Source organism: Myotis nattereri, assembly GCF_964212035.1.
Source record: "Myotis nattereri genome assembly, chromosome: 6".
NCBI classification, from domain to species: domain Eukaryota; kingdom Metazoa; phylum Chordata; class Mammalia; order Chiroptera; family Vespertilionidae; genus Myotis; species Myotis nattereri.
Genome location: NC_138081.1, coordinates 43527784 through 43539930, shown reverse-complemented (window position 1 = coordinate 43539930; position 12147 = coordinate 43527784). Strand labels below are relative to the sequence as shown.

The window sequence follows — 12147 nt, the reverse complement described above, 5'->3', positions numbered from 1 at the left end:
ACTAATGCCAAGAGTGAAAGAGACACCACTATAGATCATATATACTGCAAAGATCACAATCCTGTATAACAAAAGGCTAATATGCAAATCGACCGAACAGCAGAATAACTGGTCACTATGATATGCACTGATCACCAGGGGGCAAACGCTCAACACAGGAGCTGCCCCCTGGTGGTCAGTGCGTCCCCACAGGGGGAGCACTGCTCAGCCAGAAGGGTGGCCTCTGCGGCAGCGCTAAGGACCCCCAGGGGGATGTCCAACTGCCAGCTTAGGCTCGCTCCCTGGAGTGAGCGGGCCTAAGCTGAGATTTGGACATCCCCCAAGGGCTTCCAGACTGCGAGAGGGAGCGGGCTGAGCTAAGGGCTCCCATCCCCCCAGTGCATGAATGTCATGCACCGGGCCTCTAGTAGTATATAATGAACAACTTCAGGGAGACAGATCTGAACATTTAGATAAAATGGGCAAATTTCTAGAAAAAAAACTGATGTAAGTAAACACTTTAAATAGTTCTATACCTACTAAAGAAATTAAATCTTTAACTATAAACTCTTCTACAAAGATAAAGTCCAAATGGCTTTAATGAGGAAATCATCCAAATATTTAAGAAACTGTATCTTATAAAACTTCCAGAAAATGGAAAAAAAATTCCAACTTAACATCAAACCAGATAAAAAGGTTAAAACCAGTCACTCTTTAGTGAACACAGATTCAAGACAACTAAAAAAAAAAGGCAGAATAAATCTAGTGACATAAATATTACAAATCATAAGCAAACTACACATATTCCAGAAATGAGAGGTATATTAAAACTTTAAAAATATTGAACACTTTCTACCTAAAGTGGAGGACATGAGAATGATGTTCATCATCACCACTTCTCTTTAACACTGTACTAGAGTTCCCAGTCAGTTCAGTAAGACAAGCAAATATCTTAAAAATGGACTATAAGTAATAAAACTCATTATTATAATATGACTATATATACTGAAAACCCCAAAGAGTCTAAAAACTATTAGAAAAAATAGGTGAATTTCGCAAAGTTGCTGGATACAAAGTCAATATAGAAAAATCATTGTATTTCTAAATTTTAGCAATAATATCCAAGGCAAAGATTCCTTAAACAAATAGGCTACATATAAAAGAAAAGGTTGATAAACTAGATTTCATTAAAATTAAGAACCTCCTTCAAAAAAGAGCATTAAGAAATTTTGATTCTTCAAAGATGTCATTTAGAGAGTGAAAAGACAAGCCACAGAGTTTGGGGATAAATACATAAATATAGATATTTATAATAATAAAAGCATAATATGCTTTAGACCATACAGCCGAACGATCTTCCAGATGTCAATCCAGATGTCCTTCCGGACGAAGCTGCAGCGGCGGGGGCTGAGGCAGAGGCAGTTAGGGGCAATCAGGCAGGCTGGCAGAGGGGTTAGGGATGATCAGGCAGGCAGGCAGGCAGGCAAGCAATTAGGAGCGAACAGGCAGGCAGAGTGGTTAGGGGCAGGCAGGCAGGTGAGTGGTTAGGGGCATCAGGCAGCCAGGCAGAGTAGTTAGGGGCGATCACAAAGGCAGGAGAGCAGTTAGGGGTGATCAGGCAGACATGAAGAGGGTTGGGGCGATGAGGTGGACATGCAGAGTGGTTAGTGGCAATGAGGCAGGCAGAGTGGTTAGGGGTGATCAGGCAGGCAGGCAGGCAGGTGAGTGGTTAGGAGCCAGCAGTCCCAGATTGCAAGAGGGATGTCCGACTGCCAGTTTTCCTGTGGGATCAGGCCTAAACCGGCAGTCGGACATCCCCCGTGTGGTCCCGGATTGCGAGAGGATGCAGGCTGGGCTGAAGGACCCCTCCTCCCAATGCATGAATTTCGTGCACTGGGCCTCTAGTATAGATATAAACAGAAACAGAAAAAGAGAGGGACAAAGAGGAATATACATATATAGCTGGAGAGGTAGAGATTTTGATTAGAAAAGGATAGGAGGAAATTTTCTGGTGACAGAAATGTCTTATCTTGCTTTTAGTGGTAGCTACACAATTGACTACATTTGACAAAACTTATCAAACTGAGCACTTATGATCTGTCCATTTTATTTTAAGTAAATTACAGCAACAATTTTAAAAAAGAGAAAAAGAATTAATGATATAGATAGCAATATAAGTTGCTCCCAACTTCAGTCCCTATCACAAGAGGAACAAACTACCAACTATCCATAGACAAGATACATTGTGAAAATCCCAGAACATGGGGTGAGGATGAAGCACCACCTCTGGACCACAAAGACTGAGAAGGACCACATTGAAAGGGTAAGAAGAATGGTTACACTCTGACTGTACTGCCCTCCCCAGGTTGGCACAGTACCACACTCTTGCCCTACAGTTTCTCTAGTGAGAAAAAGCCCAGGGTAGACATCCAGCACCCTCAGGACTGTGGAATGCTTCTCAGTAGGTCCAGTTGGGTCTCACCTCACAGGGATCACAGGGGGAACATATGAAGATCAGATTGAATAAACTGGATTGTATAACACTATAGACCCACTGGATCTAATATACATTTATAGAACATTCCATCCAATAGCAGCAGAATACAGATTCTTCTCAAGTGCACCTGGAACATTTTGAAGAATAGATCACAAAAGAAGTATCAACAAATTCAAGAACATAGAAATTATATCAAGTATCTTTTCTAACCACAATAGTACGAAACTACACCTCATTAACATAAGAAAATTCACAAATACACAGAAATTAAACAACACATTCCTTAAACACCTAGGGGTTAAAGAAGAAATCAAAAGGGAAATAAAAAACACCTAGACACAAATAAAAATGGAAGCACAACATATCCAAACTTATGGAGACACAGTCCTAAGAATGAAGTTTATAGTGATAAATACATATATCAAGAAAAATGAAAGACATCAAATAAAGCACCCTAACTTTATACCCCGAGGAGCTAGAAAAAAAAAAAAAGAACAAGGTAAGCTCAAAACTAGCAGAAGAAAGAAAATAAATATTAGAGCAGAAATAAATGAAATAGAGGAAATAAATTAGAAAAGATTAATAAAATAAAGAGTTCCTTCTTTCAAAAACAATTAATAAAATTGACAATACCTGAACTGCATTAATCTCATTAAGACAGAATGAAAAAGAGCCCAAATAAATAAAATTATAAATGAAACAGGAGACATTACACCTGATATCACAGTAATAAAGAATCATAAGAAACTGCTATGAAAAATTATATGCAAAAAATTAGATAACCTAGAATGGATGAATTCCTAAAAATATAAAACCTACCAAGATTAAGCCTTGAAGAAATAAAAAATCTAAACAGAGCAATAAAAAGGAAATCGGGAGACTGAATCAATAATCAAAAACCTCCCAACAAGGGAAAGCCTTGTGAAATTCTTTCCAAACACTGCAGAGGAGGGAACATTCCCCAGCTCATTTTAGAAGGCCAGCATTACCTTGATACTAAAGCCAGATAAGAACACTAAAAGGAAAATTACAGGACAAAATCATACACCATGAATTTACACCAGTACCAGGTGAGATTTATCCCTAGGATTCAAGAATGGTTCGACTTATGCAATTCAACAAATGTTAAACATATACAATTCTGTAAGTGTGATACATCACATTAACAGAATGAAAGATAAATATAATATGATCTCAATAGATACAGAAAAGTAGTTGATAAAACTCAATTATCTATTCATGATAAAAACTCTAAAATATTGAGTACAGAAGAACATACCTCTATATAATAAAGGTCATAAATAACAATTCCACAGATAACATTATACAATGATGAAAGGTTGAAAGCTTTTCTCTATCAGGAACAAGAAAGCAAGGGTGCCCACTTTCACTATTCCTATTCCACACAGCCCACTATTGAAACTAGTACTAAAAACAGAGTACTCCTAGCCAGAGCAATCAGGCAAGTAAAGGAAAACAAAGGCATCCAAACTGGAAAGGATGAAGTAAAATTGTCTTTATTCACAGATGACATAATTTTATATAGAACATTCTAAAGACTCCATCAAAACTATTAGAACTAATTTTTAAAAAATCAATGTACAAAATTAATAGTGTTTAGCCCTAGCTGGTTTGACATAGTGGTTAGAGCACGGCCCTCAGACCAGAGGGCCAGTGGGGTCATGGGTACATCAAGGGCATGTACCTCAGTTGCAGGTTCAATCCCTGGCCCTGGTTGGGGAAAGGACAGAAGGCAACTGTCTCTGTGTCTCTTTCACATTAATGTTCTCTCTCCCTTCTACTCTCTCTCTCTCTCTCTGAAGATCAGTGGAAAATATCCTTGGGTGAGCATGAAAATAAAAATCAGTAGTGTTTCTATACACTAAAACTGAATTTTATGAAAAATAAACAACCCCAAATACAATAGAATAAAAAACTAAGACATTAATGAAAAAAACTGAAGCCACAAATAAGCAGAAAGATCTCCTGTGTCCATAAATTAGAAGATTATTATTAAAATATCCATAGTACCAAAAGATTCAATGAAATTCCTATCAAGATTTCAAAGGCATTTTTTACAGAAAAACTTTAAAAAATTCTAAAATTCATTTGGAACCACATAAGACCCTGAATAGTCAAAGAAATCCTGAGAAAGAAGAACAAAGCTAAATGCATCACACTTTCTAATTTCTGATATTACAAAGCTATAGTAATCAAAACAGTATATATATATATATATATAGAAGCCTAAGTGAACATTAAGACTGAACGACCAGAACGACCAGTTGACCAGTCGCTATGATGCGCACTGACCACCAGGGGGCAGGAGCTCAATGCAAGAGCTGCCCCCGGTGGTCAGTGCGCTCCCACAGCAAACTTCCTGCAGCCTCCTCCCCCTGGCCGGCCTACCCCCTCCCGTGGTCCTTCCCCCTGGCTAGCTGCACCCCCTAGAGTCCCTCCCCCGCAGCCAGCCAGCCAACGGAGGTCCCTCCCCCCAGCAGCTGGCCCCCCGATAGGCCTCAATCATGGCCAGGCCAAGGGACCCCACCTGTGCACTAATTCATGCACCAGGCCTCTAGTATTAGCATAAACACACATATGTAACTATGCAAGGGGATGACTGTGTTAACTAAACGTACTATGGTATAAAGATGGGGGAGAAGAACAAAATATTTTACAAATACATGAAAAAAAAAAAAGAGAATTAGTAACCTGGAAGCTAGGTAAGTGGAAATTACCCAGAATGCATTAGAGAGAGAAAAGTTTGAAAATAGCAAAGAAGGATTAAGAGATGCGGGAGCCAGAGTGAGAAGATCTAACATATGTTTAATCAAATTTCCAAAAAATGGAAGAGAGAATAAAGGCAAATTTTCTCTCAAAGAGATTCCAGAAGTGATTAAAAGCATTAGTCCATAGATTTAAAAATCCCAATAAACCCCAACCAGGATAAATAAAAAGATACCTGAATACATCATAGTAAAACTACAAAGATGTAGAGGCAGAGCTATTTCAGGAGGGGTAATTAGGCAAGTCTTCTCTGAGGAGTTGATATTTAATCAGAGACCTCTATTAGAATATTTAGGGTAAGGGAAAAGCAAAGAAAATGAGGAAGAATAAGCAAAGAGATCTGTGTCACCAGAATGGAATAAATTGGGGAGAAAGTGGTAGGGGTTGAAGGTCATTGACAGGGCCAGGGCCAGACTATATAAAGCCATAGAAGCCATGGTAATGATTTTGATTTTTGTTTTTAAGTATGACAGAAGTCAGTGAAGGTTTTTAGCAGTGGAATGACAATATTTAATATACTAAAAAGTTTACTCTGCTATTGTGTGGAGAAAAGGGTATATATAAGAGGATAAGAACAGATGTGTAAATGTTATGAGGCCAGTGATAAAAACCAGGCTAGATATGATGCTTATTTAGAGTGGATGCTGCTAGTGAAAGTAGAGAGAAATAAATTTGCGACATATATCAGAATAATAGCTAAGATTTATTGAACTAATGTTGCACATTGTTCTAAGCACTTTAAATATATTAACTCTCTCAATTCTATTAACAACCTATAAAATTGGTCATTTTACAGATGAAAACACACACACACAGAGGTGAAGAAAATGGTCCCATGTCACAGAACGAGTTATTGGTAAAGGTAAGCAGTCTTGACTACACTGCCTCTGCTCTTAACCACTATGAGACAGAACTGGTAGTGACAGAATGTGCATGGGAAGGAGGAGGATATGGGCAAGTAAAATAAGATATCAAGTGGAGCTTTCATATTTCAGGCTTGTGTAAATGGATTGACATGGTGCACTGCAGAAGGCCGGGTTAATAACAGAAGAAGATGAGATTAGTTTGGAACAGGTTGAGCTTCAATTGCCCTTTTTAAGAAAATTATTTATTGGGGTGACAATGGTTAATAAAAGTATATAGGTTTCAAGTATGCAATTCTATGATATATCATCAGTATATTGCACTGTGTATTTATCACCCAAAGTCACCATATATTTGACCCCCCTTTACCTTTTACTGCCCCTTAACCTCCCTTCCCCTCTGGTAACCACCATACTGTTGTCTGTGTCTATGAGTTCTGGTTTGTCTGTTCACTTGTTACTTTTAGTTTTATATTCCACACATGAGTGAACCATAGATTCTTGACTTTTCCTATTTGATTTATATGACCCAGCAACACCTCGATAGATGAATGAACAAAAAAGATATGGCATATATATATTGGAATATTACGCAGCCCATAAGAAAAGATGAAATACTGCCGTTTGTGACAACATGAATACATTTTGAGAATATCATGCTAAGCAAAATAAATCAATTGCACATTAAAGATAAATCATGGGAATGGATAAACCTGCCCAAGAAGTGAATATAAAGTGAAATCATAAGGCACAGGACTAAGCAAGCCCTAAGAAACTCCATATGTAGATATCAGGGAAAGGAGAGAAGGCAAGTGATCAAGTGACTAAACTAGAGAACATGGTATCACAGAAGCCAAGAGAAAAGAATACTTCAAGTAGAGAATGTTGAAAGTTACTGAGAGATCAAGGTATCCTATTTTTTCTAAAGATAGTTCTCAAGTTTAAAACGGTAGAAAATACTGTAGTCTCAATAATTTTGAATGAAAACTTCATAAATGACCTCTATGAAAAAAATTATTTATTAAGGAATATTCTAAATTTCTCTGAATCATTTAACTATCAAAATATGTAGGATACATATCGGAGGCCCTGGCCAGATAGCTCAGTTGGTTAGAGCGTTGTCCTGATATGCCAAGGCTTAAGGTTGGATCCCTGGTCAGGGCACATATAAGAAGCAACTAGTGAATGCACAGATAAGTGGAACAACCAACTGATATTTCCTTCTCTCTCTCTCCCGCTCCCTCTCACCCCACCCCTTCTTCTCTACCTCTAAAAAATTTTTAAAAATCCATCTCTGAAAACCTCCATTAAGGAATTTTCAATTTTTTAGCTTTTACTACAAAAGCATAGTTTAAAAATATTCTTATTTACATGTAAATAGATGGTAAAATTATTCTTACCTATATAAAAAAAGATCTTTGGCAAGTCGCTTAGGTCCAATGATTTTAAAGATAATTTCATATGTTTCAAGTGCCTTCCGATGAACTCCACCTGGTAATGCTGGATGCAGACACTGAGCTAGGCGTTTGCCTATAGTCAGCTTTTTGGGCACCACTTGGTACTTTGCATTATTCTGTAAAACCTTGAAGAAAACATTTTAATTCAGTGCAGAAAAAATATTACATCTCATATTATTTCCACTTTCTAACACACTATTATCAAAAATCCTGCTGAACCGGTTTGGCTCAGTGGATAGAGCGTCGGCCTGCGGACTGAAGTGTCCCAGGTTCTATTCCTGTCAGGGGCATGTACCCTGGTTGCAGGCACATCCCCAGTAGGGGGAGTGCAGGAGGCAGCTGATCGACCTCTCTCATCGATATTTCTAACTCTCTATCCCTCTCCCTTCTACTCTGTAAAAAATCAATAAAATATATATTTAAAAAAAAATCCTTACAGAACTTCTTTATACTTCAAAAAAATTAGAGAGAAGACCAAAGAACTTTTAGTTTTGTCAGTTATATCAAGGTATATCATATTTGAAATTAAAACTGAAAATTACGCCGAAACCGGTTTGGCTCAGTGGATAGAGCGTCGGCCTGCGGACTGAGAGGTCCCAGGTTCGATTCCGGTCAGGGGCATGTGCCTTGGTTGCGGGCACATCCCCAGTGGGAGATGTGCAGGAGGCGGCTGATCGATGTTTCTCTCTCGTCGATGTTTCTGGCTCTCTATCTCTCTCCCTTCCTCTCTGTAAAAAATCAATAAAATATATTTAAAAAAAAAAAAACAAAAAAAAAAAAAAAAAAAACTGAAAATTAAAAAAAATATTTAATGTGCTTTTAAGACTCTATTGCATGTTAAGAGAAATAACATTTTTATTAAAAATAACTATATTTCCAAAAAATTATTCAGAAGAGAGGCATTGTTTTATATTTTTTGTAAAACATTAATGTTAATCAGCCTTTCATCTATTTTTGATGTCGTTTGAAATATATAGAGAATATTGGACTTCAACATAGATATATAGTTGGAAGAGGGACAACCACTAGTTTAGTGTATCATATTATAGCAAGTAATTGTAATACTTACAATAATTAATTTCTACAATCCTGAGTTGCTTTTAAACATAGTTCCTAGCAAGTCTTCAGAAAGAGAATCTTTAGACCAAAAGGGAACCTACCTTTAAGCAAACTGGTACTTTTAGTTGCAATTGGCACACTGAAAATGTAAGATTTTCTTTTTAAGATATCAAGGTGTAAGAGTATCAGGTGGAAAACTAGTGTTCTTAGTATATATTTTAAGATAAATTTCTTTCCTAATAACTCTATGCTAAGCTATTTCATGTTAAAATTGTTATTGGGCCCAACCCGGGTCACTCAGTTGATTGGAGCTTCATCCCTTAGACAAAAAAAGAAAAAAAAAAAAAGGTCGTGGGTTCAATTCCCAGTTAGGGCATATACCTCGGTTGCCAATTCCATGGACTGGGTGCGTAGGGATCAATGATTCTCTTTCATATCGATGTTTTTTTCTCTCTCTCTCTTTTTACCCCCCCCCCAATTTTCCTCTTTCTCTAAAATCAATAAAAACATATCCTCAAGTAAAGATTAAAAACAAAAATAAAAACAATTGTTATTGAAAGAGCTTTCCTTTTCTATCTCCTCCCCTGATCCATTTAATATTTAGAAGTATTCCTATTTAATGACAATTGTTTTTTTAAGTCCAAAAAATAAGAAACTATGGGTGTAAGGTGATAAAAAATTTAATTTTTAAAAAAGGTCAAAAATCTAAAACTATGAGTTGATCAATGATACCACCATAATTATAGTGGATAAAAACCACACAAATCAAGAAAGATTATTCAAGGCCAAGCTCCAAGTGACTGCTTGTCACTTTTGTAAAAAGTACTGTACTGACTATAACTAAGGCTTGCCTATATACAGAATATTTCCTTACTGCTACATACCATTTGGAAAGACATATTAGTTACTGCTTTCCATATACAGGTTTCCACTTTCTTGCCAGGAACTCTGCAACCATATTAGGTGCTCAATTACAGAAATGTATTAGCCTTCACGGTTACGATATTTGATTCTTACTATTGTATTTTTATAGGTAACAAGAGGCCCGGTGCACGAAAATTTGTGCCCTCAGCCCGGGCTGTGCCCTCTCACAGTCTGGGACCCCTCGGGAAATAACGATCTGCTGGCTTAGGCCTGCTCCCGGGTGGCAGAGGACAGGCCCAATCCCTAGGTGCAGCCCTTGGTTGGGCTCAGAGCAGGGCTGATTGGGGAGTTGGGGCGCCGCCCCCTGTCATTCACAGAGCAGGGTGGATCTGGAGGTTGCAATGCCACCCTCAGTCACACTCAGGGTAGGGCCGATTGGGGGGTTGGGGCACCAACCCCTGTCACACTCAAGGCAGGGTCAATGGGGAGGTTGCGGTGCCATCCCGTCACACACAGAGCAGGGCCAATCAGGGGGTTGGGGCGCTGTCCCCTGTCATTCACAGAGCAGGGCCCATCAGGGGGTAGGGGAGCTTCCCCCGTCATGCACAGTGCAGGGGCGATCAGGGGGTTGAGGAGCTCCCCCCTGTCACTCACAGAGTAGGGCCGATAGGGGCGTTTGGGCACTGCCCCATCACACACAGAGCAGGGTGGATCAGGGGGTTGGGGCGCTGCACCCTGTCACACTCAGGGCAGGGCTGATGGGGAGGATATGGCTCTACCCCGTCACACACAGAGCAGGGCCGGTGGGGGGCGGTTGGGGCGCCGCACCCTGTCACACACATGGCAGGGCCGATCAGGGGATTGGGGCGCCACACCCTGTCACAAACAGAGCCACAGGGTGATCAGCGGGTTGGGGAGCTCCCCCCTATCAGGCACAGAGCAGGGCTGATCAGGGGTTTGGGGCGCCTTCCCCTGTTATGAACAGAGCAGGGCGGATAGGGAGATTGTGGCCCCGACCCCTGCCACAAACAGAGCCGCAGGGCGATCAGGGGGTTTGGGCGCTGCCCCCTGTCATGCTGATCCCAGTGCCGGGAGGCCTCGCGGCTCCACTGATCCCAGTGCTGGGAGGCATATTACCCTTTTACTATATAGTATAGAGGCCTGGTGCACGGGTGGGGGCCGGCTGGTTTGCCCTGAAGGGTGTCCTGGATCAGGTTGGGGGTCCCCATTGGGGTGCCTGGCCAGCCTGGATGAGGGGATGATGGCTGTTTGAAGCTGGTCACACAACCCTTCACGGTGGGGGTCCCCACTGGGGTGCCTGGTCAGTCTGGGTGAGGGGCTGAGGGCTGTTTTTAGGCTGGCGGGTGACTGAAGCTCCCAACCTCTCCTTTTTTCTTTTTTTTTTTTATTCTGGGCCAGCTTTAGCTCTGAGGCTTGGCTCCAGCTCTTAGGCCTCCGCTGCTGAAAGCAGGTATCTGGTTTGTTTGGGTTCTATAATCGAAACACTGTATCAACTCCAGCTCTGAGATCCCAGCTGGCTGAAAGCAGGTTTCTGGGTTTTTTTTTAGCTTCCATATTTGTAACAATGTTTCAAACTGCAAGCTCAGAGGCCGGCAAGGCAGGCGGGGAACTTTGGAGTCCTACGTCACTGAAGCAAGCAAGCCTCATGTTCGCTTCAAGCTGCCTGGCTGCCGGCCGCCATCTTGGCTAGTAGTTAATTTGCATATCGCCCTGATTAGCCAATGGGAAGGGTAGCAGACGTATGGCTAATTACCATGTTTCTCTTTTATTAGATAGGATGATAATAACTGTAACTTAAAGGCACTGTTGTTTTGGCCTTAGAAATATGCCTGACTACATAGTCATGCAACTGTAAAAAGTACAATAGCAGTAACAAAAGTAATTCTGAGGTTATGTTTTCAAATTTCTACTTCAAGATTTAAAGAAATCTAATAAGTACCAGTATAGACACAGATTTCTGTTTTCTATTAATTTTTATGAAATGCGTAAGACTGACATACCTTATTAAGTTTTCCAAGTGCCGATATCAAATCTGCCCATTCACTGGAATATTCAAAATTCTTCAGTGCTTTGTCAATTGCGGCTACATAGTTTCTATATTTGGAGTCACTCAATAACTCCAGCTCTTCTGCGTTCATCCTCCCACAGTGTCCCACTAGAGGCCAGTTCCAAAATCATGTAAAAATCATTACCTACAAAAGAATTTTGCAGGCAGCACTAAAGTATTAAAATGGGTTCAGATGAAGTTAATATCTAACTTTAAAATGTTTCTTAAATTAGAAGTTCTGGAAACAGCCTAAGTGCCCATCAGTAGATGAATGGATTAGAAAACTGTGGTACATCTACACGATGGAATACTATGCTGCTCTAAAAAGGAAGGAACTCTTACCATTTGCAACGTCATGGATGGAACTGGAGAGCATTATGCTAAGTGAAATAAGCCAGTCAATGAAGGAGAAATACCACATGATCTCACTCACTCATGGATAATAGAGACCATTATAAACTTTTGAACAATAATAGATACAGAGGCAGAGCTGCCTCAAACAGATTGTCAAACTGCAGCGGGAAGGCAGGGGAGGGTTGGGGGGCAGGAGGTAGGGGGGTAAGAGATCAACTA

At 40.1% G+C, this 12147-nt stretch overlaps 1 protein-coding gene across 6 annotated transcripts in view; it reads right to left on the bottom strand.

The window, feature by feature from the left end:
* DOP1A (DOP1 leucine zipper like protein A) overlaps window positions 1-11665 on the bottom strand; it is a gene marked incomplete at its 5' end in the record, with an annotated part of 84688 nt that extends 73023 nt beyond the window's left edge. For all 6 annotated transcript variants that reach the window (XM_081094396.1, XM_081094399.1, XM_081094398.1 and 3 more), the window contains 2 exons: window positions 7527-7708; window positions 11528-11665. In XM_081094396.1, coding sequence (XP_080950522.1) covers window positions 7527-7708; window positions 11528-11665 — 320 coding nt within the window. The remainder of the gene's footprint in view (window positions 1-7526; window positions 7709-11527) is intronic.
* Window positions 11666-12147: the final 482 nt, after the last annotated feature.